We start from the raw sequence: 27,911 nt of genomic DNA on the forward strand, positions 1-27,911 counted from the left end.
CAGTATATTGAGGAAGATGCCAAACCTTTGGTGCGTTCAATAAAACGGAAAAAAAAAAAAAAAACTTTATTATTTAAAAGGCAGAGTTACAAGGAGAGAAAGAGAGACAGAGAGATCGATCTTCCATCCGCTGGTTCACTCCCCAAATGGCCACAATGACCACGGCTGGACCAAGCCGAAGCCAGGAGCCAGGAGCTTCTTCTGGGTCTCCCACATGGGTGGCAGGGTCCCAAGCATTTGGGCCATCACTTGCTTCCTCCCAGGATGCATCAGCAGGACTGCTGATCAGAAGTGGAGCGGCCAGGACTCGGCCCAGGCATTCCCAGCACCCAGACATGGGATGTGAGTGCCCACAGTGCCCGCCCCACACTCACCACTTCAAAGTGCACAGTGAGTGATTTTTAGTGCTTTCAGAGCTCTACAGCCACCGGCACCGTCTAGTGCCAGAACACTGACCTCTCGGCGCCAGACACTCCCCATTTCCATGGCCCCTGGCCCTGGCCCCGGCCCTGTCCACCACTCCACACCTGCTCGGCACCAGACACTCCCCATTCCCATGGCCCCTGCCCCTGGCCCCGCCCTGTCCACCACTCCACACCTGCCCGTTCTGAGCACCTCCCAGAAATGGAAGCGGTCCTCTCACCCCCCCACTGTGGACCCCGGCTATCTTTCCCAAGGCTCTTGTCACCTCTGCTTGCTACAGAAGCCTTTATGTCCACGTGTGTTGTCTAGAATCTTCCATGCCACAGGTCGGGAACTCCCAGTGGGCAGGACTCTTACCTCTTGCCTCCACTCCTGGATGTCAGAGGCTTGGAAGGTTGTCTGGGGCGAGGCAGACACTCCCACGTTTGTTGATGGACTGTGCCCTGGACCACTGCCGGCCCCTCACCCCCACCCCCAGCCTGGTGCCTTTGATGCCTCCCCTGGCAGGCTCTGCAGCCAGCTCTCCACTGGCCTTCGGGGCGCAGCTTTCAGCTTCAGGGTCACCTCCTCCGTCCCTGAACACGGTGCCCCCGTACAGGGCCACTTCCTTTCGCGGCGTCTGGACGGCTGCTCTCGCACACAGCTTGGCTCCCTGAACAGATGGCTGTGAGCGGAAGCTCTCTGAAACACTTGTCTCTCTTGTCCGTTACACGTGCTAGCATCCATGGCGCTGCCGGGGCCCTGTGTGTCAGGTACGCAAACTCCCAGCAGCACGGGGCCAAGCCCAGCCGGCACGCGGGCAGCCGGGACCACGTCGCTCCTTCCTACGACTGTGCCCCTCCCCTCTGCAGCCAGCCCAGAGACCAGCACAGCACAGCACGGGCAGCGACAGAAGGTTTAATTGCTGAGAACACCCAGGGCACCCATGGGCCAGTCCCTGTGGGGCTCCTACCCTCCAGCTGGACCAGTGCTTCTGAGATGTTTTCTCTCCAGATGAGCCTGGGGAACAGGACAACTGGTCCCTGGCCACTGAGGCTGGTGCTGCTCCAAACAGCATGGTGGGGGGCCAGCCCCCAAGGTCCTTGATGAACTGGGGCAGCGGGCAAGATGGGATGGCAGGTGGTAGCCCGAGGTGCTGGCCGAGGCCTGCCCAGGCTGGGATCAGCCCAGATCAGTAGGAGGGTGGGGGAGATGAGGAGCCCAGGGCCTGCCCAGGACCGTGCTGTGGATCCCCCCACCCTGTACCCTTGGCTGCACATGCTAGCAGGCAGCTGAAGTGAGGCAGCCAGGCCCAGAGAAAGCAGAGGTACAAGACAGTCCACAGGGGTGCAGGAGGCCCAGGGGCCAGGGCTTCTGGGCTGCACATGCCAGGCCAGGCAGGCGTCTTCCAGTTTGAGAGTGAGATGTGGAGTGTGGTTCTAGGACACGGCAGCGGCAGGTGAGGCCGGAGCTCATGGTGGGTCGGCTAGTCCTGGGGGCACAGACCAGGCAGTGGGAGGGAGGTAAGGGTGCCCTGGCGGGGAGGCGGTGCACTCTGCATGGGGGGTGAGGGGAGCCGGGCGCACCGGCCACTCACCCACTCGTCCTCGTCCACGCCTTCGAAGGAGTCCTGTGGCAGCGGGTCCTCCCGGTTCCCCAGCTTGGCCACCATGGCGCTCAGCAGCTGGGGGGAAGGAGGAGGTCAGACTGAGGGATGGGAGGGGCCCAGAGCGTCAGGCCCCGTGGCTGCAGCCCCGGCCATGCTGTGAGGAGCCATTTCAATGAGGGTCCCAGCAAAGCTGGTAGAGGGGCCGCATTGTGGTGTAATGGGTTGACGGCCAACTGCAACGCCGGCATCCTACACGGGTGCTGGTTCAAGTCTCAGACGTTCTACTCCAATCCACCTCTCTGCTATGGCCTGGGAAAGCAGCGGAAGATGGTCCAAGTCCTTGGGCCCCTGCACCCACATGGAAGGCCCAGAAGAAGTTCCTGGCTCCTGGCTCCTGGCTTCAGCCTGGCCCAGCCCAGCTGTTGCGCCATTTGGAGAGTGAACCAGTGGATAGATCTCTCCCTCCATTTCTCCCTCTCTCTCTGTAACTTTCCCTTTCAAAAATAAAGTAAATCTTAAAAGAAATAAAAATAAAAACAGAGAAAAAGCACAAAGGTCATGAGTTTTCACTGAAAAAGGTGTGGAGACACAGAGGCAGGACCAGAGCTGGAGGCTGTAGCATGTGGCTCCAGATACAGGGGCCGGCGTCTCCAAACAGGGCCTCGGACGCTCAGATGCACACCAGGATCCCACATGCACCTGGGTCCCCAACCTTTGGCTTTGCTTGGGTTGGGCGGCCTGGCCAGGGGAAACCTCTCACTGCACCCCAACCCTGCCAGCTTCCTGTGGTCCTGGGTGCAGGGGTAGGCGGGGGGGACAGGGAGGGGGAGAGGCAACAGCAGGTCAGCAGGCCAGCAGTGGGGTTCTAGGTCTCTCCACTGAGCACTGGCATGGAGGCGGTGTGATGCCTGGCTCCATTCCCAGCCTGGGTCAGGGCTGGAGAAGTGGACAGTCAGGCACAGTAGGGACCCAGCCCTCTCCGCTGCCTACCTCTTCCTTCTTCTGCTGGTCCGACTTCTCCTCCAGGTACTGTGCAGAGGATGGGCCCCGCCGGGCAGGGGCCTCGCGGGGGGCTTGGCTCACTTGGGCAGAGCAGGGACAGGCCTCAGTCAGTCCCCTGGGTGGACTCCTTGGTGCCCGCCCCAGGCGATTCTGTGGCAGAGACCCAAGAGGTGGCTCTAACAGTGACCGGACCCTCTGGGCACCAGGGTGTGCCTGTGTGCGCCCCAATGTGTGGGTGGGATGGAGACATGGCCACCCCATCCTTGGGAATGCCAGAGGCCTCTGTGCCAGCAGGCATGGACAACTGGACTTGGGCCTTCAGCCCCTTTCTCCTACCTCCCCAAGCCCCCCGCTTCCTCCCCCGACCCAGTCCCTCATTCCACCTGGGGTCATGCCGGGGGGCTGCAGGCTGAGCATCCGGGGCTGCCCGTCAGCGCCTCCCAGCCAGGCCTGGGCACTGAGCACGGGCTCCCAGGTCACAGCCGTGGCTGGGAACACGTCATCCTGGAAGAACTCTTTCTGCAGAGGGAGGGAGGGCTGCCTGAGACACTGACCAGAGGCCCAGGGCACATCCGGCGGGAGGGGCAGGGCAGGGCTGGCGATCCTGCCCCCAGCCCGGAGTCTGTGCTTTCCCACGAGTGCCTGCAGGACAAGGGCCAGAGAGGACCAAAAGCCCCCGACAGACGCTGGGAAGGGGCCTTGGGCCTCCACCTCACCCTGACTCGGGGCAGCCGGAAAGCCACGGGCTCCAGGGAGGTCTGGCGCAGCCGCAGGCATCGAGCAAACTCCACTTCCCGCACGTCACACTCCGTCTTGGGCAAGAGGACGAAGCCCTGAGGGGAGTGAGGAAGTAGGGGTGGAGCCCAGAGCTGGGGACCACGAGGGACCCCAGGGCCATGCTGACCCAGGTCAGGGCTGTGCTGGCAGTGTGGAACCACTGGCTCTTGATCGGTAGCATTTCATTTCCAGAGTCAAATTCCCACCACAGCGGTTGGAGCCACCCACTCGGCGGGGGGGGGGGGGGGGTAAGGGTGGGCGGTGCAGAGCCGAGGAGGGACCTACGGCAGCACAGCTCCCAGGACACGTGTGGCATCCAAGTCCGTGGAACAGAGCCAGTGCACACAACTCAACAGCACAAGCAACAAAAAACTGGGCGAAATCGTTCAGAAGTGGGGGTGGGCGTCCGGCCCAGCAGTGAGGCTACCTGCTGTGCCTGGGTTTGACACCCGCCTCCGGCGCCTGACTCCAGCTTTTTGCAGGTGCAGACCCTGGGAGGCAAAGGCGGTGGCCCCAGTAACTGGGTTTCTCCCACCTACGTGGGAGACCTGGCCTGGGTTCCCAGCTCCTGACTTCAGCTTTGGCTCAGCCCTAGCCATTGTAGGCATTCTAGGAGTGAACCAGTGGATAGAAGCTTCGTTTCTCAAATTACAACCCTCAGTTCCCAGCTTTGGCCTGGCCCAGCCCTGGCCCCTGCAGGCCTTCGGGGCATGGGCCAGCAGAAGGGTGCTCTCTCTCCGTGGCTGTCTCTCAAATAAGTTCATTACTTGAAAAAATGATAATTAGGAAGTGGTAAACTGAGCACAGACATCCCTCGTGGGTGGGTTCCAGGACCCACTGACAATGCTAAAGCCTGCAGGTGCTCCAAGCCCTTACACAGAACAGACAAGTGTCTGCGCAGGACCTACGCACCCCTCCTGTGCTCTTCCCGTCCTCTCTAGATCACTCACGGTACTCAAGCCTCTTCAGAGTGCTCTTAGTACTTAACCCTCAGTCTTTTCTAGATGACCCACAGTGCTGATCCTCAGTCCTCTACCCACAGCACTTAACACTCAGTCCTCTGGAGGCCTCACATTACTGAACCCGCAGTCCTCTGCAGTCACGGATGGCACCCAGTGCACTGACACACTGTGTGAACAGCCGTCACGCTGTACTGCTCAGGAAGTAATTAGAAGAAGGTCTGCACGTGTTCAGTACAGAAGCAGTTAAAAAACACCTCTGATCTGTGGACGCAGAACCTGTGGGGTGGGGGTGGAGCTGCATTTATTACCTGGGTTTTTGTAGGTTCACATAATGTAACACCATATAGTCTAATTCTTAATAATGGATGAGTGCAACACCCAGTTCTCCAAATCCCTAACTAGGAGTGGGCATTTTGGGACCCTGGACTGAGCCGCCACTTGGGACATCTGCAGCCGCCATCCCACATTGGAGTGCCTTGGTTTGGGTCCTAGCTCTTCTGCCCCGATCCAGTTTTCTGCTAAGGCATCCTTCGGGGCATCAGATGATGGGTCAAGTACATGGGCCCCTGCCTCCCACGTGGGACACCCAGATGGAATGCCAGGTTCCTGGCTTTGCCCTGGCCCAGCCTTGGCTGCCGTGGACATTTGGGAAGCCAGCAGATGAAAGATGGATCTCTCTCATCTCTTTCTCTCTGTCGCTCTGATTTTCAAGTAGATGTAGACAAATAAATAAACATTTAAGAAATAAAGAGATAATGAACTACAGGCTGGCATTGTGGCATAGTGAGTTAAACCGCTGCCTGCAATGCCAGCATCCCATTTGGGCACCGGTTTGAGTCCTGGCTGCTCCACTTCCAATCCAGCTCCCTAGTGCACCCGGGAAGCAGCAGAGGATGGCCCAAGTCCTTGGACCCCTGTACCCACACGGGAGACCCAGAAGCAGCTCCTGGCTCCTGGCTTCAGCCTGGCCCTGTGCTGGCCATTGTGACCATTTTGAGAGTGAATCAGTGGATGGACGATTTCTCTCTTCCTCTATAACTGTGCATTTCAAATAAATAAATATATGTTTTTTAAAAATAGAATAAAGATGGGATAAGAACAACAACAAAAACTATTTTAAAATTCCTGAATTAATTTCACAACTGGCTCCTGCAGCCCCATCCCACAGGCTCTTGCACTTTTTCACGTAGCCACAAGGGGGCGAGGAAGCCCTGTGGTCCTGGCTGGCGATGGGCGGCGCAGGAGCCGGGTGGCCTCACCTTGTGGGGGTCAGGCGACGTGAAGCTATTACATTCCAGGAAGAAAGGGGCCTCAGGGAGCAGCTCATACAGGAACACACGGGTGTCACCCTGGGGTTTAGGGAGGCGACAGTGAAGTGGCCAGAGGCCTTCCCCCCACTTCCTCTCCCCTGCCACAGCCCCCACCTGCCCAGCCCACCTTGCCCGTGAGGAGCACCAGGCCAGTGTCCGGGTCATAGCTGGGCAGCAGCGTTGAGGGAGCCACATCGAGGCCCAGCACTGCTGAGGGGCCGCCCGCCAGGGCCCCAGCCGCATACAGGAGCAGCTGGCGCTCGCTGCGGCTGTGGAATTGGGGGTGGGGTGGGGTGGGGTGGGGCGGGGGGCAGAAGCAGGTCCTTAGGGCTAGGGAGGCCTGCGCCAGGGCAAAGGCTCCCAGGAACCCTAATCTTGCTCAGGCTCGGGAGAGGCCGAGTCTGCACCCGGAGGTGGCCTGGTTCTAACCTGCTGCCGCTGCCTCGGCCTTGCTCAGTGCAGGCCCGGACTCCACACCTGTCCCAGCGCCCCCGTGGGCTCCTTGCACTCTGCTTCTCGCCCTCAGCTCCACCTCGGCTGGTCAGCTTCAGGCCTTTCCACCCAGACGTGAACGTCCACTTTCAGGCCTCCCTGTGTGACCTGACTTGGGTGACACCTCCCTTGGAAGGTCCTCCCTGATCGCCCCCACAATGCACCGGGTGCTCGTCTCTAGCCAGGCTCTGTTTCCTGTGCCTCCGTGGGCTCCCTATCAAGCAAGACAGCAGGACCCACTCTCCCCGCTCTGGGCCCCCCGCGCCTTCTCCCTCTCCATCCTCAGCCCACCTATCTACCCACCTGCCCGTGGGCATCGGCCCCCCACCTACACATCTTCCCCCATCCATCTGCTCATCCACCCACCCACCCACCTGTCCAGTAAGTGAGGGATGGGGCCAGTATCTGCAGGTCTGCCAGAGTTTCCCTCTGGGCATGTGCCAAAGCCTGCATTGCTGGTTTGGGGGTCCTCACCTGTCAAAGCCAGACACCAGCAGACAGCGCCCATCACACACCCAGACAACACGGGCTCCACGGCACCCCTCAGGCCCTGGGCCTTCCTGTCGAGACACAGCACGTGAAGCCCAGCTGGGGCCCGGGAGCTAGGCCTCTGGCCACCCCCCAGGCCACACCTGCCTACCTGCAGGGGCTCAGGCCCATTCCGGGGCTCGTAGACGCGCACACGCCCATCCTTGCAGACGGTGGCCAGTTGCTGTCCGTCAGGACTCCAGGCCAGGCCAAAGATCTGGGGACGAGGTGGGACGTGAAGGGCGGCCTTCTGCCTCGTGGCTGGGCATCTGCCCTCGGGGCTGTCCTACCTGGTCCTGGTGGCCCCGCAGCCGCAGCCGCTCGGCTCCGGCCTGAAGGTCCCAGATACGAACAGTGAGGTCGTAAGAGGAGGAGGCCAGCACGTCAGCTGCCCGCGGGTGGAAGCGCAGGGAGTAGATCTTCTCCGTGTGCCCTGGGGGAGAGGCAGGCGCTGAGAGCGAGCCCCCTGGGAGCCACTGCACCCCGTCCACACGCGCGGTCTATCTAACCTGTGAGCACAGCCTCGGGCGTGGTAAGCACCTCTTCCAGGCCCTCCGGGGGCACCCGCCACAGTCGGATCCTGGCGTCCTCGGCAGCTGTGGAGAGCGGCCGCTCATCACTGCTGACCCAAGGCCCCTGGGCCCCTGGGCCCCTGGCCCCTGTTCAGGACCTGGGACCCACCCTCAAGCCCAGGCACCCAGCCTCCTTACCCACGGCCAGGCGGTGAGGGTCAAATGGGTCCCAGGCCAGATCGGTTACAGCCGCCCCGTTCTGCAGTGTGGGTAGCGCTGTGTCGGGCAGGCGGCCAGGCTTCCGCAGCTGTGGGAAGCACCCCCGCCCAGTAGCCGTCAGTACCAAGCAGGAGGGCCTGTCCCCAGGGGCCACAGGGCAGCAGTGTGCCTGGGCCCCCACCCTCCACAGCGGATGTCCCTACACTAGGAGGCCCGAGCTATTGTGCTCTGAACTCCAGGTGCCAATTGGGGAGCCCCTGAAAGTGAAGGAGTGGACAGCATGGAGTGGTGGGCAATGCTCAGGAGGCCTGGGCTCCAAGGCCACTTATACAGTTGTGTGACCCCAGCAGGTCACTCAACCGCTCCATGCCTCACTGCCCATACCTGGAAAACGGGGAGAGGAGTGGCATGTGGGGCAGCTGGGCTGATCACAGGGCACGCTGGGCAGGTGCCTGGGCCGGATTTGCTGGGGGTCCCGTGCTGCCTGCAGGGACCCGAAGGGAGGCCCTACGGGGATGGGGCCACTTACCTCCAGCACGGCCACCTGGCCCCCGCTGCTGAGCAGGGGCACGGCCACACGCAGCCGGTTGGCACAGAAGCCATCGCTCTCACCGGGCGTGGTGAGGTTGAGCCCCTTGAGGTTGGTGATGTGGCTGTCTCGGTGCAGCACGGTGCCCTGGGCATGGCGGAACTTGGAACTGGGGCCTGGCGGGCAGCAGGGACACAGAGCCATGCGTGGGGGTGCTGGGCCTGCGGCCCTGTGCTCCACGTCCTAGCTGTCTGCTCCCCCCCAACACAGCGCGCTCAGGACTAACTCTTCCCCCAGGGATCCAGGAAGTGCTGCTGGGATCCCATGTGGGGTCCCAGCAAACAGTGAGATCCCATGTGGGGTCCAGAACACATGAGACTCAACAGTCCCAATCCAGCCAGCAGCCCCACGTCTGGGTAAGTGAGGGGTGTCCCTCAGTGCTGGGGAAAGGTGGGGTCAGGGGTACAGAGAAGGACAGCTGTAGGCTCCCAGGGCAAGGGGTGACTCTTACCCAGCAGGCTCTGCAGCGACCTCTGGCTCGGGCTGGTCCCAATGCCGCTGGTGGTGCTGGAGAGCGTGGAGGGCGAGGTCAGTGAGCTGGGAGGGGACGAGAAGCCCTCCTGGGAAGAAGCGTGCTGGTCAGAAAATGGGCCCCACGGTGCACCGGCCAGAAAGAGGGGGGACTCCAGGCTGGTCACGAGCCTCTGCTGTGTGTGTGGATGGGGCAGGGGAGGCCGGGGACTTGGGACAACGCAGAGGAGGGAAGCAGGCAGAGCTCTGGCCTGCAGCGACAGCAGATGGCAGCCGCCACTCTCAGCCCTGGGGAGGAGGTGCCCAGGGAGTGAGATCTGCCAGCATTTTAAGAGGAGCCAGGAAGGGAGTTTCCGTGTGAAAATCTCGCTTTTTAAGTGTTTGCTCCATTTAGAAAACACGGCTAAGCTCTAAATGCATGGCTCCCACAGTTCTTGGCTTCTGTTAACACCTGACACCTGGAACGACCTGCCGGCATCAGCCTGCTACTTACGCTGGGGTCAGCATCGTCCACGGGGGTCTCTGCAGGCTGGGCCGTGCCAAGGTGGGGCTCCAAAGCGGGCACCAGGCAGGAAGTGAAGCTGGGGTGGGGCTGGCGGGCTGGGTCGAGGCTGACTTTCTGTACCTGTGGGGAGGTTGCCGGTTGAAGTGGCGGGAGGCCTGGGCCTCCGGGTCAGAAGGGGTCCCCTGGAGGGGTCGACTGGGTAAACACGGGGCACACAGACAGGCCCAGGTGACTTGGACACAGCTGGGCTGAGGGGGCAGGGATCCAGGCCTCGGCCCTACCTGCTGGTTGCTCCCAGTCCACCAGGCATGGGAGTCGGAGGCAGGCACACAGCCAGCAGTGTCCGGGAACAGGTCCTCATGAAACTCCACGGTCTGGTGGCAGACAAGCAGGCTGCCGGTGAGGCCCGGGCCCCCCAGGTCCCCCAGCCTCCCGGCCAGGCCCCTTCACCTTGCGGGGCACATGGTAGCCGATGGGGACGATGGCAGTGTCGCTCAGCTGCAGGACACGCAGCACCTCACAGCTCATGACGGCCAGTGCCCGCCGGGGCACGAGCGCGGCCCCCTGCAGAACGTTCTCCAGGACGCACTGGTTCACTGTCAGGACGCCATGGAGAGCAGTCAGTGGCAGCTGGGGGCGGGGGCGGAGGAGAGCAAGGGGCCAGGAGGGCAGGGCTCACCTGGGCTCAGGGCCGGCTGACGGGGGGCTGTCTCGTAGCAGTACAGCTGACTCTCGCCCTGCAACGAGGCCAGCCGCAGCGCTGCTCACTGACCGCGCCCAGGGCCCGGGTCCAGCACCAGTGGCCCCTGCTCCGCCCCAGGACCCCGGGACAGGAGCAAGGCAGCCACAGTGCTCACACCTGCTGGGCACCGAGCTGAGCCCTGGCACCCTTCACTCACTGCCGCTCACCAGACACAGCGAGCGCCAGGGGTCTACGCAATGCAGCTCTCCCTCCGCGCAGGCCGACGTTCCAGGGGAGCTACAGGCAGCTGGGCCATCTGGGTGAAGGCCCTGAGGCCCTGCGGGCAGCCGCGCCTCCTGATGGACCGGGTGCCTCCCGGTGCTGCAGCGCCTCTCAGGGGATGGCAAGGGCGGCACAGCCCAGCACCGGGCTCTGGGCGGCAGATGCGAGGAGGGGGCTCTTGCTCACCTTTCCTGCCAGGACCAGCAGGCCCGAGTCTGGGTCCAGCAGAGGCATCAGAGACCTGGAGACAGAGGGCCATGGGAGGGATGGCAGGTAAGGGGCAAACGGAAGCCTGTGGACTTTGGGATCCTGGGCTGGGGCTGTGGAAGCTGCCACAGTGACAGGAGCCACTCAGGCCCTTCCACTGTGTCCAGCCTGGTCCTGCAGGTGCCCTGCCTCCTGTCCCTCTGCTGGCCACCCAGGAGCACAAGCCCACATCCAGTGGGCCTTCCCCAGACCCCCAAGCTGCCCCCTGCTCACTGCAGGACTTGTGCAGGGCCTGGGTACAGGGGCGCTCAGGCCCAACTCCTGCCCCACGCATCTCCGGGACCTCAGCCCAGTGGTGCCTGGGAGGATCAGGGGGCTGGTGGGAGCACTGTGGGTTCTTTGCATCCTCAGCCAGAGCTGCCTTGCATGGCAGGGGGGCTAGGGAGGGGGCGGCCACTCCGGCTCTGCACTAATGCGTGTGGCCACCGACTGTCCCCGTGCTCTCAGAGGCCCCCCTCCCCCTCCACACAGACTTGTGCCCAAGCCCAAGCGAGGTGCCCAGGGACGGGAGCTCCTCCCGCTGCTGGCCTTGTAGGCTCAGCTGGCGGGTTCCTCCTGTCCCTTCTGTAACCAGGGCAGAAGGGGGATGGCTGGGAAGGCAGAGAGCAGGCTGGGCGGGCCAGCCCCCAACCCCGGGCCCTGCAGAGGCCACCTGCTAGCCCCCAGTCCTGTGAGTGCTACATACAGCGGGGCTCAGAGCTCTGACAGGGGCCCTCTTCTGCTCTTGGTTTCTTGTTCCTGGGGACCCCTGAGCCTGGGCTCCCACCCTGACACCAACACTCATTCTCAAACACAGCCCTGTCACCACTGGGGGCCCAGTGATCGGAGGTTGCCCGGCTGCAGCAGCGGCTCTATTCCTCACCCAAGCAACAAGGCACCCTACTCCCCCTGCCCCCCCAGGAGCCGCAGAAAGGACTGGGAAGCTGGGTGGGGTTCTGGGTGTCTCCACCACTTCCTGGAGTGTTCTGGGCTGGTCACCTGTGAGTAACACAGGCCTCTAATTACCTCGGGCCCAGCATGGTGAGCTGGGCTCCACACTGGCATTCTCCACCTGGCTGTGGTGGTAGTGGGGGTGGGGGGTGGGGTGAGGGACACAGGCATGGTCTGACCTCAAGTGCCCCACACACTGATGCTGGCACCAAAAGGCAGGGAGGGAAGCAGGCCCCCAGCAGCACCCACTCACTCATTCCTTTCACCAGCCAGCGTCTACCTAGCCCTTGGCTCAGGCTGCAGCAGTTACCAGAGGTCAGTACGAAAGACCCCTCCTGTCCTCAAGGAGCTAACAGCCTGTGCAAGAAGCGGATATAATCCCACAGATAGTGAACACTGAAGAAGAGGGTCTCTGAAAACATGCAGTGAGGGAGGGCTGCGGGACATGGCCTTGGCCTGGCCATGGTGTGGGGTTGTGCTCCCTATGGTCCTAAAGCAACGGAGAAAGCAAACGCATCACAGGGACAGAGTCCAGTGGAGAGCAGCCTATGCCACGGTGCCTAGGCAGCGAAGCGCAAAGCCCACCCAGGAGCAGCAGGGACGATGAGCCTGGTGCTCTGGGCAGCCAGGCTGAGGGGCAGAGGTTAGGGCTGCAGCAGGGACCTGGTGCACCAGGAGAGTTGGGTCTCAGGTGGACGAGCAAGGGAAAGCTGGTGGTGACCTCAAGCATGGGGGATGGGAACAGATGGGCACTGAGCAGGGCGTGTGAGGACCGCTGTGTGGGGCCAGGTTGGCAGAGTGGGAGCAGGTCATCCCACGGGGCTCAGGGCAGAGGCTGGGAATGAGTCAGTGGGCTGGATAGGGGCTCCTGTGGTCTCTCTGTTGCCTTGGTGCCTAGCTGGGAGTAACAAGGCCTGCAGGTCCATCCCAGCGTGGACAGATCACCCGTCCAGCCTCCTCTCACCCTGACCCATCAGCCCTAGCCGGTCACTGACTCAGGAGCCGGGGGCGCAGGGCAGGAAGTCATAGAGGGTAGGGCCACCTCCTCGGACAGGTCAGGCCAGTCTCCCTGACCGCCTCCCTGGGAGCCCTCTGGGCAGCTCTGCCAGGTGGGAGCACCCTGCCCTCCACAACGTAGCACGGGTCAGGACACGGGGTCATGGCACCCAGCGTCAAGGCTGGCCAGTGGCTGGCACGGGCCTGACCCCAGGCCTCGTAAAGACAGCCAAGCCGGATCTGGGTCTAGAATGCAGCACGTGAGTCCCAACCTGGCATGGAGCCAGCGGCGGTGAGCGCTGGTGCTGCCATGGCGTGCATGGGGGGCAGCCCTGTGAGGGGTGGGGGTGCCAACCCCCCGATAACACTCCTGCCGCTGGTGAGCTGTGGAGGGCCTGCAGCACACCTGCTGGGAAAGCAGCTTCAAGGCTCCCTCACTGGCTCTTCCCTCCTGCCCAGACCCCTGGCATTGCCCCTGGTCCGGAGCAGCCTGGGCCCCTCGGATCTGCCCCTGTCATCCAGGCTGCTGCACCCCCCACAGAAGTTCCTGGTAACCAGCTTATAAGGGCAGGAGGTGACTCCTTGAAACCACGCCAGGCAAGGCTGGACAACCGGGAGAGGGGTCTCCTGGAAGCTCTCCTTGAGCTTCTGTGTGGATGGGGTGGGTGTGAACCCAGGGTGCAGGACCGGAGGTGGATTCTCTTGCCAACAGGGTGTCTCCATCAGCGAGAACTGGCCACAAAGGTGCAAGGCTCCTGGGCCGCCAGGGAAGTTCTGTGTCCCAGGGACGGTCAGGCAACTGGTTGCTTCGATGGCTTCAGAGGACATGTGGCACGGGTTCACCTCACCAGCAGCCACGCGGCACTGACTGAACTCACATTGCTCGGGACCAGGCTAGAACCTCGTGTGAGTGAGAAGGACAACAGGGAGTGCTGGGGCCTGGGCTGACCTGGGAGCCAGACCCTGACCCGGAGGGGGCAGCTCCCACCCAGCCTTAGCCAAGACTTCTGGTTCACTGCAAGCCGGGAAGCCCCCATTGCGATGTGAAACCATCTAATGTTTCAAGGTTGGCAATGGCTTCAAACCCTCACACAGACCGAAGGAAACTCACTGGCAAGGCACAGGCTCCAACCCAGAAGGGGTGGAGCCCCTTGTCCTGGGGGAGGGGTCACCTAGAAGGTGACCATCCCAGTCAGATCCCGCTTAGCGCCTTCAGGACAGCTGGTGAGAGGCCATCCTGAATTCTGGAAGCAGTAGAGTTCTCCAGGGACCATGCAGCGCCTCCCCCCTCCCACCCCCCCCCCCCCGCTGCGGCCTAGCCTCCTGGGATGAGCCTTTGGGCACCCCAAAGATGAAAGCAGGCCCAGCCAAAGCCCTGGCTGCTGGCTGGCCAGCGGGGGGGGGGGGTACAAGTATCTAGAGCTCTCCGGAAGTCGGGAGCCAAGCTGGGTCCCCAAAGGCTCTGAGGCTTGACTCTGACCACAAACATGAGCAGGCAGGGGTGTGCGTGTGTGTGTGTGTGTATGTGCGTGCGTGTTGGGGGGAGGGGCAGCAGAGCATTTTCCTGGAATCGTCTAAGGCAGGGGATTTTTATGGGCTAGTCCAGCCCCTGGCACGCGCCCCTACTGCCCGATGATGGGCTCCTGTCAACTGCAGCCCAGGCCCCACCCCCTGGGCACAATCTGAACTGGAAGCTGCCAGGAACTGCAGGTCCTGTGCAGTCACCTCCCTTCCTGCGTTGCAGTCTCCCACCTCCTGGCTACGAGGAGGCCAAACCCAGGGCAGGTGGGCTTAGAGGCCGGCCCAGGAGTTCCTGAAATCGGGATTAGCTACCAACAGTAGCACGCAGAGAGGTTTCCCCTGAAAACTCAGGTGCCTGAGCCCCGCCATGATCACCTGCCCGCACCTCCCTGGGCCGAGGCTCTTCACTGCGCTCAGCACCTACTTGCTCCTCACATCAACGCAGAAACCCTCCCGCTGTCACTCAGCTGACCAGAGGCAGACAGACTGGAGCCCGGGACTCCAGACTCCGACCAGGACCACCAGGCCAGGCCAGGCCTCTTCTCACCGGGCTCAGGAGATGGCGGGGTGAGGACCAGGCCAGCCCGGCCCAATGACCCCCCGTCCGAGGGGAGGGGCGGGGCCTAGACGAAGCCCTGCCCACTCCCCGACCAATGCGTGAAGGCCCCGCCCCCGCTCGCGGCGGGCCCCGCCTCCCGGCTCTTAAGGCGCGACCCGCCCCCGGCGGGATGACTCCGGAGCCCGAGCCCGGGGCGGGGAGACGCGAGCGCGGCTACCTCGGGACCCCGGACCCCCTCGGGCCCGGCTGGCCCGGAAGAACTGAGGCCGCGGCCACCCCGCCCGGCTCCCGCCGCCGCTGCTGCGTGGTGAGTGTCTGCGGGGCCGGGCGGCTGCGGGCGGGGACGCCGGGAACGCGACGCTCACGCGCGGACCCCCCGCGCGCACACGCACACGCACCTAGGGCGGGACCCCGGCCCCAGCCCTGCACAGCCACCTGCGCGGACCCGGGCGCGCGCGCCGCCCCTGTGCGCTTGCCCTGGCCGTCCCGGGGCGCCCCACGGCCGGCCAGGGTGTGCGTGTCCGTGGCTTACCGGCCCGCAAGGCTGCGAGCAGACAAAATAAACACCCCCTCCCTCGCTTCCTCCTCCCACGGCTGGGCCCTCCGGCAGGACCCGTTTTATGAATCAGACCTCTTTGAGGGGATGGCGAAGCCGCAGTCTTGGGTCACTTTTCCCTCTTGGGGTCAGACTGTCCGGGGGTCCTGTCAAGAGCAAGCTGCCCAGAGTCCTCTGGACCCCTGTCACTCAGAACAGAGGAGGGGGCCGCTGACCTGCAGCCCCCGGGAGGGGCAGGAAGGCCGGCAGGTACCTGATGCTGTCGCCCAGGTTGGAGGGAGCATGGTTGACCAGGGGCCCTCAGGGCTGCAGGCCTCCGGGTGACCCCTCTCTGCCAATGCTGGAACAGGGGCTTCGCTTGGGTTGGCTTATGAACCTAGCGGCCTGGAGCCAGCCTAGTCCTTTGTGTCCCTGGGCTGGCAGCACAGGGGCCCGAGGACTGCTGGGGTACCCTGTGGTCACTGACAAGCCTGCCCATTGGTGCCAGCCGCTCTGCCTCACCCCCGCTGGTTAACAATTACCACACTAGGGCCACTGACCGCCTCTCCTGCTGGCACCCAGAGGTGGATTTGCTGGGTAGAGGCCCTGGAGGTCTGGTTGTTCCCCTGTTTGCCTACTGGCTTGGAGGAAGGCACCAAGACACGGTGACCCACGGTCCCCATCCGTCAGGACAAGAGCCTCCTCAGCTGTGGACAGGACCAAGCCTAAAGATCTCTTCTGACAAGGTTGGGCGTTGGGTGTCCATGCATGGAGAGGTGGGCAGGCTGGTGCCCCTGTGCAGGGTCCATGGGAGCTGGCCCCGCAGAGCTGGGGCAGGCGGGTGGGGGATGGGCCTGCAGTCCCCAGAGTTTACTGTCTTCTCCCCGGGGAATCGGCCCCGGAGCTTCTGTAAACAGAGTGTCAGAGGCAGGAAGAGGGCTCTGGAAATGAGCAGCCCAACTGGATCCCCTCCAGACCATTATCTCGCCTCTCCCAGCCCAGCAAGGGAGGACCAGCACCCACGTGCCAGCCTGGGGGCCCGGGCACTGCCTGTCCCCACTGCTGCAGATTAGAGACCTGTGGGTCCAGAGGGTCACATGGGGGTGGGGTGGCAGACTGCCGTCCCGTGGCGCCACTCTTCGCACTCTGGAAATGGGAGAGGGGTGACTTACACACCGCCCAGACCTGCACCTGCTCCAGGAAGGCCCCTCAGGGCAGGAGAAGGGTGTGATGGGTCCAGCTCCTACCAGACACCCACACCAGCAGCCCTGGGGTGGGGGGCGGAGCTGGGACAAGTCCCAGGCTAAGAGTTAAGTCCCTGGAGGGACTTTGCAAGTGCACCCCACTCCTGAGCTAGACAGCCCCTAGCAACAGGGAAGCAGGGCTCCAGCTGGGCCCAGGAGGTAGCTGCCCCCCGGGCCAGCCAAACAGTTCCACTCTGAGCAGAGGTGTGCCTGGCCAACGCCAGGCTCCAGCCTCATGTGGAGGGCAGCAAGGCTACCTCCCCGGGTTAGTGACCCCTTCAGGAGCGCCGCTTGGCCCTCCTCAGAGCCCCTCCTTAGACTGGGGAGCCCAAGGTTCTGCACTGCCAAGAAAGCCATCTCCCCTCACTGCTGTGGAATTTGCGTGAGTGCTTGGAGAAGGGGCGGGTGGGGGAGAGATTGTGTGTGTGTGTGTGCAGGCGTGCGCGCCTGTGCAAGAGCGCGGCCAGTGGGCGTGTGTCTGGCGTGGGCGTGTGTCTGGGCACGTGACTGCAGCAGAGCTGTTTGGGGGTGGGCGGGGGTGCTTGGGGAGCCCTGCACCGGGGAGGGGCAGCCGCGCAGCCTCCTTCCTTTTATCGGTTTCCACATTCCAGAGTCAGCCTGGTTGATTTCCCTCCCTCACCGTCCAGGCCCTCCGGCCTCCCCCGCTTTTCCTCATTCCAGCTACATTGGGTGTGAGGAGGCTGCAGGAGGCTCTTTCAGGCCACCTCGGTTTTGGGGGGCTTGGGGGTTTTGGGGTGGGGGAAGGCAAGGGATCAATTCTTTTCCAAGGTTGCGGACGGCCCCCACTGGACTCTGGGGAATGCAATAAGGCTCTGACATTCCTGGAGGCTGCCTGAGAGATTTAATTAAGGAGGGAGGAGGGAGCTGGCTTACACTGAGGAGGGGCTGGGGCAGTCTTTGGGGCCTCTGCTGGCCCTGGGCCCTGGGCCCTGAGCCTGGCTGGGCAGCGGTGCAAGCTGTTGGGGGGCAGGGTCGTGGCTCAGACCAGGGCTCACCTACCCATCGATCAGCTCACACACCCAGCAAGGCCTGCTTCTGCCCGAGTGGCCAAGAACCCTGAGTTGAGTGAGCGGTGGGCTGCAGGGTGCAGTGAACTTTTGTAAGAGACAAGAGCCCTTCTGGGCCCAGGTGGTTTGGAGCTGGCAGCTCCCCTGGTGACTAAGGTGTTTTGCTGGCAAGTTCAGGGTTAATTGCAGGGTTAGGGCCTTACTAGCTGGGTGCTTGGCCCTGGGTGGGGACAGGGTGGTGAGGAGGCCAGGTGTCTGGGTCCAGCCCAGTGGCATCACACCTGCCGCGTGCCAACAGTGGCACCTGGACTGGCCCACTTTTAGCTGGGCCGCAGCCACCACATAGCTCCCTGGGGCCACAGGTGTCTCCTGCCAGATGACCCCTCTCCTGACAGATGGGACTTCCCACTGCCCCGAGGGCACCCGGGAGCCTCAGACTGGCTTTAGTCACGGGTCTCCTGTGCTGGACTGACAGGTCTGGTGGCTGCCAGGTCACCCCACACCTGAGGCAGGCCAGCTTCCTGGGTGGGGGAGGGAGGCAGAGAAGGGCCCAGCTGCTAGTCAGTCCACACCTGCTCTCTCCCTGGGTGGGGAGACCCGCTGACCTCTGGCCTGTTCCCTCAGTAGCCCCAGTGTTCTGGGCCCTGGCTGGGTGGGGGAGCTTTTCCCCAAATCACTTGTTTGGTCTTTTCAATTGGGTGAGGCCCAGGGAATCAGGATTTTTAAAAAGCTTCCTGGGTGATTCTGATGGATGGCTGGGGCTGAGAAGCCCTGAACGTCACAGATGGAGCCTGGGTGAGGTGCGAAGCGAGTGGGTCTCTGACTGAACCCCTTGCTGCCACGTTCTCTGTAGAGTGAACAGTGACTGGGCCAGATGAGAGGCAACACCAGCGGGGACCCCTGGCTTAATCCCCAGCAGGGCTAGGGCCTCCCTGGAGACGGGGCTTACTCTGGCGGCCTCCAAGGAACCTGAGGCCCAGCCCCCTGGGCCCTCTGTGAGGGCCCAGCACAGATACCACTGGCCCCTGCTGTGCTGGGCTGGGGGCTGCTGTGTCCCAGGGCAAGGGAGATGAGGTGGACCCTGTCAAAAGCCCCGAGCCTCCTTGGACACGTCAGCAAAACTGGAGCCAGCCGTCCTGGCCGCCGGCACAGTCCCGCCCGCCTCGGGGGGTTGGCAAACTCCTGGGGCTGGGCTGCTGCCAGGCCTGGCCGGCAGTGCAGGGCCCAGGCGGGCCAGTGCTGGGAGCCAGAGGCTCAGATCCACAGAGCCTGTCCCCAGCACCCTCTCGGAAGCATCCAGCACAGGAAGGGGTGTGTGGGCCTGTGCGTCTGGCCAAGTCTGTCCCCTCACCCAGCCAGGCATGTGGCCTTCCCCAGGAGTGTGAGATGCATTGGCCGAGGGTCACCCAATGCCTAGCTTCTACAACAGCTCCACCCCCAACTCACCCATCCTCGCCTGACCCAGGCATGGGTGTGAACGGGTGCCCACAGTGTGCTGCACACTGCAGTGGAGGGTGGGGGCACTCCGGGTCCCCCCGAGAGCTGGGATGACAGTGCCCTTGGCCTTCCTTACGCACGGAGCCCCTCCTGGAGGTCATGTGCTGCAGGGAGCTGGCCAAAGCACAGCTCACCCCACACACCCCCTTCCGGGACTCAAGATACCCCACCCCCACTTTCCAACCACCCTGGGTGTGGAGGCCTGACGCTTCCTGTCTGGGGAGCCCCTGTCCCCCAGTGGCGTGTTCGCGTCCGAGAGGGTAGGCTTTACAGGGAACACCCTGAGGAGCTGCTGTTTACTGACCACTTAGCAAGTGCTCCAAGTACAAACTGAACCACCCTGTGACACAGCCACCGGGAGAAGCCCCACGAGGCAGCCGCCTGAGGACCCTGGGGCCGGGCAGAGCTATGCAGCTGCCGTGTGCTGGCAGGCATGGCTGGCAGCAGAGCCCAGGGCTAGGCAGGAGCCAGGCTGCCTCCAGGACCCTCTGGGTAGGAAAAGGGCTGTGGGCTCAGCAGATCAAATATCAAAGTGCAGGCTGGGTCGGTCAGCACAGCACAGCAGTGGCCCCCAGGGAGACCTGCTCCCAGACCCCAGACCGGTGTCTTCCCTGTTTTAAAAACAGAACAAAAACCTCAGCTCTGGAGGCTGAGGCGGCAGGGTTACTTAAGCCCAACTCTGCAGGTCAGCAGCTGAGGCCCACAGTTAAGTAAAGTAAAGGACTTGGGAATCTGTTTGGGGGCAGCCGTGGGCCTGCCTCCACCACTAGACCTGTCCACGGGTCACCTGAGCCTGCTTCTGGTTCCCCACCAGGACCAATCTCTTCTGGGCACTGGGAGTTCCATGATGGTGCCTCTGGGGCTGCCAGCCTGTGGCTTGCAAACAATCCTCAGCGTTTCTGATGCCCCAGTCCCAGCTCCTGCCTCCGTCTCCCCATGCTGGGTGGGGTGGAGCCACGCTCAGGCATAGGAGCTCCCTACTGCATCGCAAAGGCTGAGAGGAAGTTAGATCTGCCTGCAGCCAGCATCTTCAGCCTAACAGCGGGGTCCCTCTGGACCTGACCCAGCCCTCTCATAGCTTGCTACCTGCTGACCAGATGGCCACCTTGCGGCCAGACAGAACCACAGCGTCCCGCTGGTTAAAGGTCCAGTGGATCAGGAACCCAGAGCCCACAGCTGGTCCTCCTCGCCAGTCAGAAGTGGAGCATCCCCACAGCGTGTGCCCCAGCCCTGAAATGTCCTGGGGATGTAGGAGAAACAGGCGCTGAGAGCCACACCGCCCTCTGCAGCCGCACGGCTTGGACACCTCTGAGCCCAGGGCAGCTGGCCTGGAGTAGAAGCTCTTAACCAGGCCTTCTGTGAGGCCCAAGGGGAGCTGCTGCTGCAGTGGTGGCCAGGCAGGCCACGTGGAGGGTCCCCTCCCACCTGACCCTGCTGGGAGGCCTGATCCAGGGGAGGTGTCCTCACCCTCGGTGTGGGTGTGGGGTGTGTGGGGGGGTCACATCTAGAGGCTGGCCCTACCCACTGCCCTCTGAGTCAGTGAGGGTGGAGTGGTCCCCTGGGGGAGGAGGCAAGGGGTGTGGCACACAGGGCCTTAGGTCATCAGACAAGGGATGTGTGCATATGGAAGAGCCAGGGTTGCCTGGGCCAACTACTCATCAAACAGCAGCTCTGGCGACCCACAGCCAGGATCCTGCCTCTGGGAGAAGATCCCGGTGGGGGGCTTCCAAGGGCCATTCACCACTGCTCACTGGTGAGGGTCGGAGCCTCCTGAGAAAGGCCACTTCCCTACGGGGGGGGGTGGGGAGGATGCTGCAGGTGGCCAGGGCCTGTGCAGCCCAACCTGGGTGAGCTGGCCGAAGACCCCACAGCCTTGTCTGGTCAGTTCTGTGACCTCCTCCTCCTCCTCTTCCCATTCCAAGAGCCACTGGGACTGGGGAGGGGAGCCATGGATGGGCAGTGGGGCAGAACTGGGCTGGGTTGGGGTCCTGTTACCTGGACAGCCACTGTGGGGGAAGGGTAGGCTGAGCTCCAGCACAAAAGGCCCTTGTGTGAGCAGCAGGCAGGGGGAGGAGGGGTGCTGGCCCCTAGGCAGGGCCACCTCCCCGGGACAGGCTGGCACCAGTTTGAGATCAGGGACCTCCTGGGGGTTTCAAAGGGCTGCTTCCCCCAGGAGCCTAAGTGATATAGGGCAAAGAGCTGGGGGCCCAGGGTGGCTGGGAACGGAGGTGAGGCAGGGCCCTGTGATGGCAGTGTCCCTGTACCTGCACCTCAAAGAGCCTGCCTTCCTCTGTGGCCTGAGACTAGGAAGAACAGTGTCTCCCGAAATGGCAGTGGGGCACTGAGATGCTTGAGTCCTGGGCCGGTGCTGGCACAGCCACCACGTGCTCCCACCCAGGTCACTGCAGCGGGGCAGCTACTGCTCCCCTTCCCTGGCGCCTGGCCCACAGCAGACGCTGAGACATGTGAGGGGAGTGAAGGGCCCACGGCAGTGTCCCCTGCCTGAGCCCCGCGAACCCTTCACCTCTGGTTGTCACCACGCCTCAGAAAAGGGGAGATCGGAGAACCAGGGCCTCTTGCCTGCCCACCCCCGGGCCTGGGATGGGGACCCCGGAGCCAGCGTCTCCCGCCAGCCTCTGCCCCTCCTCCAAGAACCTTCTCGCCGGCCACATCCTGGCGGCCCACAGCCCCTGCCCTGGGCAGGTCTGACTCCACAAGTGGAAAAACACCGATCCCATAGTTTCCATGTGAAGTCTTCCCGCTGCGGTCTCCCCTTACCAGGAGGAGGGAGGGCCGCGGAGCGTGGCGGCAGGGGCCGCGGCCTGGGGCAGCCAGCTTCTCTGCTTACGCACCCGGGCCGCCTGCCCGCCCGCCCCGGCTCTCCCAGACGCAGGGAGGGGCTGCTGCTCCAGGACCCGTGATTCTCCCTTCTTCCCCTTCCAGGCAGAGGCCAGAGGGCCTGGAGTTCAGGACGGGGCAGCAGTGCACAGGGGCTGAGCGCCCAGGTGCCGCTGGGCCCTGTGCTGACCTCTGCACGCAGCACCCCATCACAGCATCAAAGTCACATGAGGGCGGGCGACAGGGCTGAGACGGGAACCGGGCTGGGGGCACCGAGGGCCTGACTCATAGCTGCTGGGCTCTGTGCACTGGGGGCGGGAAGCTGCCCTCGAGCGTCCTGACTCATGGTCTCCTGTCTCTGCCTCCTCTGCTCCCAGGGAGGAAGATGTGCTCCAGGATCCCCCTGCCACCGCTGCCCCTGCTGCTGCTCCTGCTGCTGGCCCCGGGCCCTGGGGTGCAGGGCTGCCCTCTGGGCTGCCAGTGCAATCAGCCACAGACGGTCTTCTGCACTGCCCGCCAAGGAGCCACAGTGCCCCAGGACGTGCCACCTGACACGGCCGACCTGTACATCTTTGAGAACGGCATCACCACACTCGATGCGGGCAGCTTTGCCGGCCTGCCGGGCCTGCAGCTCCTGGACCTATCGCAGAACCAGATCGCCAGCCTGCCTGGCGGCGTCTTCCAGCCGCTCGCCAACCTCAGCAACCTGGACCTGACGGCCAACAGGCTCCGAGAGATCACCAATGAGACCTTCCGCGGCCTGCGGCGCCTCGAGCGCCTCTACCTGGGCAAGAACCGCATCCGCTACATCCAGCCGGGCGCCTTCGATGCCCTGGACCGCCTCCTGGAGCTCAAGCTGCAGGACAACGAGCTGCGGGCACTGCCCCCCCTGCGCCTGCCCCGCCTGCTGCTGCTGGACCTCAGCCACAATAGCCTCCCAGCCCTGGGGCCCGGGACCCTGGATGCTGCCAACGTGGAGGCGCTGCGGCTGGCCGGCCTGGGGCTGCGGCAGCTGGACGAGGGGCTCTTTGGCCGCCTGCGCAACCTCCACGACTTGGACGTGTCTGACAACCAGCTGGAGCACGTGCCCGCTGTGATCCGAGGCCTGCGGGGCCTCACACGCCTGCGGCTGGCCGGCAACACCCGCATCGCCCAGCTGCGCGCCGAGGACCTGGCTGGCCTGGCTGCCCTGCAGGAGCTGGACCTGAGCAACTTGAGCCTGCAGGCCCTGCCGAGTGACCTCTCAGGCCTCTTCCCCCGCCTGCGGCTCCTGGCAGCTGCCCGCAACCCCTTCAACTGCGTGTGCCCCTTGAGCTGGTTCGGCTCCTGGGTGCGGGAGAGCCGTGTCACGCTGGCCAGCCCCGAGGAGACCCGCTGCCACTTCCCGCCAAAGAACGCTGGCCGGCTGCTCCTGGAGCTCGACTATGCCGACTTTGGCTGCCCGGCCACCACCACCACAGCCACAGCACCTACCACGAGGCCTGCAGCACGGGAGCCCACGCTCTCACCTTCCAGCCCAGCTCCCACCTGGCTCAGTTCCACAGAACCAGCCACCGAGGCCCCCAGCCTGCCGTCCACTGCCCTGCCGACTGTGGAACCTGAACCCTGGCCCCAGGACTGTCCAGCATCCACCTGCCTCAACGGGGGCACCTGCCGCTTGGGGCCGCAGTACCACCTGGAGTGCCTGTGCGCAGAGGGCTTCACGGGCCTGTACTGCGAGAGCCAGGCAGGGCAGGGGATGTGGCCCAGCCCCACGCCAGCTGTGCCGAGGCACCCCCAGCCTGCGCCCCTGGGCATTGAGCCCGTGAGCCCCACCTCCCTGCGTGTGGGACTGCAGCGCTACCTGCAGGGCAGCTCTGCGCAGCTCAGGAGTCTCCGGCTCACCTACCGCAACCTGTCGGGCCCGGACAAGCGACTGGTGACACTGCGGCTGCCCGCCTCGCTCTCTGAGTACACCGTCACTCAGCTGCGGCCCAACGCCACCTACTCCATCTGTGTCACGCCCCTGGGAGCTGGGCGGGTGCCCGAGGGGGAGGAGGCCTGCGGGGAAGCCCGCACCCCCCAGGCCGTTCGCTCCAACCACTCCCCTGTCACCCAGGCCCGAGAGGGCAACCTGCCACTCCTCATTGCGCCCGCCCTGGCCGCTGTGCTCTTGGCCGCGCTGGCCGCCGTAGGGGTGGCCTACTGCGTGCGGCGTGGGCGGGCAGCAGCAGTGGCGGCTCAGGGCAAAGCACAGGTAGGGCCAGGGGCTGGGCCCCTGGAGCTGGAGGGGGTGAAGGCCCCCTTGGAGCCAGGACCCAAGGCAATGGAGGGCAGTGGGGAGGCCCTGTCCAACGGACCCGAGTGTGAAGTGCCACTCATGGGGTACATGGGACCCAGCCCCCAGGGGCCCTTGCCTGCCAAGCCCTACATCTAAGTCCAGGAGTGAGGGGCAGCCAGGGCTGGGCTCTCGGCCTGCACCTCCTGCTGTCACAAGGAAATTCTCAGTCCCTGCCACTGGGACACATGGAGGGTGGGGCTGTGTGACCGCAGTCGGTCCCCTTGGGACCTCACCTGCGAGATGCTGTGTCCTGGGAGATGAGCTCCAAGCTCCCCCAAGCCCGAGTATCTGTTGGGGTGGAGTCTGCCCCACCCTCTGCACTGCGCGATCCAGGGGTGTGGCAGGTCCAGCCACGTGCTGGTAACACAGGCTGGGCCCTGCTGGGCTCCCCTACCGCGTGGAGATTCTGGGGGCAGTGAAGGAAACCCCCAGAAAGAGCAGAGGGAGAGCAGAGTGAGGGCCGGGGCTGGGGCCCCCAGCCTCAGCCCCAAGAAGCGCAGGCACAAAAGAAACTGGAAAGAAAGATGCTTTAGGAACACTTTGTTTTCCTTTCGTTGTTTTGTTTTCTAAAACATATTTATAGGAGATCCTTTCCCATTTATTCTGGGAAAACGTTTTTTAAACTCAGAGACAAGGACTTTGGTTTTTGTAAGACAAATGATGATATGAAGGCCTTTTGTAAGAAAAATAAAAGATAAAATGAAACCAGTGTCTCGGGCTCAGCTCCCAGGTACACAGGGGCTGGGTGCAGGGCGGGCATCAGGCCTGGTAGGGCTGCGCATGGCCTGAGGGCCTCTCCCAACAGAGAGCCCTCCTAGGTGTCCTGACCTGGCTGGTGCACCCTGCCTCGACTGGGGTGCCCTGCAGGTTGCTGCGCCTTGTGACCCCAGCTGTGAAGGAGGGCCTTGGTGTGGTGGGAGGTGCGGGTCACCAGAGGAAGGCTCCTGAAGGGGAGGAGCTGTCGGCACGCTCAGGGACCAGGCCACCAGCTGTGCAGCTTGCAGATGGCGCTGGGCTTGGTGGCCTCATGATGCTCCTTCACCCCCTGCACTAGGGACGTGCCCAGGCCTTCTGGAAACCCCGGAAGAGGAGTGTCTTCCAGGAAGGCCGCAGGCAGGGGTGGGGGCAAAGCCAGGGATGCCAAGTGTGGCTGCGGCCTGGAATGGGTACAGGAAGCTTGGGGTGGGGATGGACGCACAGCACCTTTACCTACAGGGAGCTGGGCAAGGCCCCATGCCCATGTCCTCTGGGTGAAGCCTCAGGCCCTGACCTCACCCCTGGCGGGAAGGAAGCAGTCCCAGGCCTGGGGGGCAGGCCCCACAGCTCGGGTGTTGATGTCAGCACCGAGTCAGGCCCGGCCACGCGAGGCTCTGGATTCAATTAGCGGCTGCCGAGGGCTCTGGCAACGGAGGAGGAGGCGGCGGCGGTAGGTCATGCGGGCAGTGGGTGGTGGCAGTGGGCCTGGGCGGGGCCCCTTCCTCCCGAGGCTCAGCGGCTGCAGCCCAGGTGGATTTCCTGTAGGCCTGGCTCCCATTAGGGGAGCGGCACGGCCAGACCTGCCCTCCCCTCGCAGCCCTGTCAAAGGGGCCTTTGTGGGCCTGTGGGCCACTGCCGAGAGCCGGCGTTGGCTGCTGAGTAAATGTTTTTGCTACAAAGCAAACCTGGCCTGGTGTGTCGGCAGGAGGCGGGGTGGGGGTGGGGGAAGGGCCATCCTAGGCAAAGCACTTGGACCGTCCAGGGGGACAGGGCTGAGGGTGAGGGCGAGTCAGGGCTCAAGATACTGCTTTGACCCGCTCCGGCTCCAGCCAGGGCCCAGGAGCAGACATGGGCACGCGGCAGCCCTGGACCGCAGGGTCCTTCCTGTGGCAGGCCGTGTGCTGTGGGCCATGCACGCTCACCCCTCCTGTTCCTGCCCCGGAGCAGGCCGTCTGAGACAGGTGTGTCTGTGTGTCTGCTGGATGGGGCTCTGCCGGCCCCTCTCATTATCAGCCCACGCCCACCTTGTAGACAGGAAGGCCCCACAGCCCCAGGCCAGCCGGCTCCCAGAGCCCTGCTCACCCAGCTGTGAGTGCATCCTTGTAGTCACCCCACAGATGACGAGGGGAACTGAAGTGGAACCCATGACAGAAGAACCCCAGAACCCCAGTAGCTCTAGGAGCACACATCGCTCTATTCAACCCGAGGTAGGAATCTGTGACACAGAAGACAGCGAGCATGGTAGAACCGACAGATGCCAGCTCCCATGGTGACCGTGCCCACGGGCGACACCTGCACGCTATCTGGGTGGGGTCCTCGGAGCATCTGGAGGCTGGCACACGCCCTTGGCCCCTACCAGCATTGTGCAAGCCACAGAGTCCCAGCTCCTTTGCCGAGGGTGCCAGCCTGGCGGGGCAGGAGCCAGGGCTGGATGAAGGAGGGCAGGACACTGGCTTGGCTGCCCATCTGGGAGTGATTTGTGAGATGCTAGTCCTCATTGGTCCTTCCAGGCTATTCTTAACTGCTATAATTACAGGGTCAGCTTTGGACAGTGGCACCGTGGGGTCTGGGCATCGTTTACTCCTCCAGGAGCCACACAGCGGCCGAGCAGGGGGTGATCTGTGTCGGGTGGTGGCCAGCACAGGGGGGGCGGAGCCTGGAAGGCAGGAAGTGGTGGGCGGAAGGGTACTTGATTGCTGGTGCTAGTCCATTCACGCCACCGCCTCTGCTGGGGGCCTTGGAAGTGCCGGAGGCATCTGAACCAGATGCCAGAGCAGCGCCAGGGCTGCAGCGGGGGACGTGGGACAACATGGAGGTCAAAGCTCTGATTCCTCTGGGCAGGCGCGGATCCCATTTGGGCCTCCTGAATCCCCAGGACGCTGAGAACAGCCCTGACCTGGGCTGTCGTGAAATCTCACTCGGCCTCACCAGCTTCCCGGCTGCACCCCAGGTGGGAAAGGAAGGAAGGGGGGTCCCTGGCCCTCCTCCCTGGCAGGAGCTGGCACTGGCACTCCGTGAGGACTCTGTGAAATGGCCCCAGGAGGACCCCGCAGTGCTCCCCACCCCCAGACACACTCCCTGCTGCTCCTGGAACTCAGTTCCCTCAGGTGTGAAAGGGAAGGGGCTGGACGAGCCAGTCTAGGCCCTGGCCCCCGAGGGGCCTGAGGAAGCCCCAGTGGCCTCCCCGAGTCAGAGCTGAGGCTTCAGAACAAGGCCCGGACCCCTGCCCTTGCCCTAGGCCCCCCCCGGCTGAGTCAGTGCACCCAAGCTTCAGTGCTCCAGGTGCACCGTGGGCGGCCGCAGAACCACGAGGAATGGCCACCTGAACGTGCTCACCATGGGCCTCCTGGTGGGTGGCTGTCGAGCCACAGAGGGCCAAGGCCACCTCTGCACAGACTGCCTGGGCAGGTGCACTTAGGTTCCCCAAGCTGTGTGGGTGCCAGCCCTACTTGGGGACAGACCAGGGACAGCTGTGCACTGGGTGCTGAGTGGGTTCCACAAACTTCTTTGGAGTTCAAGCCCACCTCCATCTGCATGTACACCCCCAAACCTGCCAGTCCACCAGTGTCACCCCACGTCCACCCAGCAGCCACCTTCTATCCCAGCCTTGGGTCTCTTTGGGCCCTCAGCCCCACAGAAACCCCACTGTGCCTGTGCTTCAGGCACACAGCTGTGGGAAACAGCCTCACGCCAGTCGCCAAATCCTGTGTGAGCTGCCGGCCGTGACCCTGCCCCACGACTGAGGTCCACGCTGCTGGCCTGGGCTGGACAGGGTGGGTCAATTGTGCTTGTCCCCACTCCTCAGGGGCTGCCTTAGCACCCCCTGCTGGTGAAGTCGGGAGCTCTCCAGCGCACGGC

General features: G+C 63.6%; 2 protein-coding genes across 4 annotated transcripts in view; one reads left to right on the plus strand and one right to left on the minus strand.

Annotated features, from left to right (window-relative positions):
* Positions 1-27,911, minus strand: part of CORO7 (coronin 7) — a 59,558-nt gene that overhangs the window by 7,917 nt on the left and 23,730 nt on the right. Inside the window, exons 10-28 of one of the 3 annotated variants that reach the window (XM_062179796.1) lie at positions 10,529-10,583; positions 10,058-10,115; positions 9,829-9,974; positions 9,660-9,752; positions 9,367-9,498; positions 8,854-8,962; positions 8,343-8,518; positions 7,793-7,901; positions 7,592-7,678; positions 7,373-7,515; positions 7,195-7,299; positions 7,029-7,114; positions 6,190-6,331; positions 6,012-6,101; positions 3,730-3,846; positions 3,397-3,532; positions 3,002-3,093; positions 2,000-2,086; positions 597-1,894 (exon numbers count right to left, since the gene is read on the minus strand). In XM_062179796.1, the coding sequence (XP_062035780.1) occupies positions 1,889-1,894; positions 2,000-2,086; positions 3,002-3,093; positions 3,397-3,532; positions 3,730-3,846; positions 6,012-6,101; positions 6,190-6,331; positions 7,029-7,114; positions 7,195-7,299; positions 7,373-7,515; positions 7,592-7,678; positions 7,793-7,901; positions 8,343-8,518; positions 8,854-8,962; positions 9,367-9,498; positions 9,660-9,752; positions 9,829-9,974; positions 10,058-10,115; positions 10,529-10,583 (1,969 nt within the window). In that variant the 3' untranslated portion in view covers positions 597-1,888. Of the gene's footprint in view, positions 1-596; positions 1,895-1,999; positions 2,087-3,001; positions 3,164-3,396; positions 3,533-3,729; positions 3,847-6,011; positions 6,102-6,189; positions 6,332-7,028; positions 7,115-7,194; positions 7,300-7,372; positions 7,516-7,591; positions 7,679-7,792; positions 7,902-8,342; positions 8,519-8,853; positions 8,963-9,366; positions 9,499-9,659; positions 9,753-9,828; positions 9,975-10,057; positions 10,116-10,528; positions 10,584-27,911 lie in introns of those variants that run through there. The other 2 variants (XM_062179798.1, XM_062179797.1) reach the window with 2 other exon arrangements.
* VASN (vasorin) lies at positions 14,802-24,782 on the plus strand. The gene is made up of 2 exons (XM_062179799.1): positions 14,802-14,922; positions 22,135-24,782. The coding sequence occupies exon 2, from the start codon at positions 22,143-22,145 to the stop codon at positions 24,171-24,173; it is 2,031 nt and encodes a 676-aa protein (XP_062035783.1). The 5' UTR covers positions 14,802-14,922; positions 22,135-22,142; the 3' UTR covers positions 24,174-24,782.

This window comes from Lepus europaeus, chromosome 21 (genome assembly GCF_033115175.1).
Source record: "Lepus europaeus isolate LE1 chromosome 21, mLepTim1.pri, whole genome shotgun sequence".
NCBI classification, from domain to species: domain Eukaryota; kingdom Metazoa; phylum Chordata; class Mammalia; order Lagomorpha; family Leporidae; genus Lepus; species Lepus europaeus.

Excerpts from the sequence above, each read along its gene's own strand:
- VASN (XM_062179799.1), top strand. The coding sequence starts at position 22,143 with ATGTGCTCCAGGATCCCCCTGCCACCGCTGCCCCTGCTGCTGCTCCTG.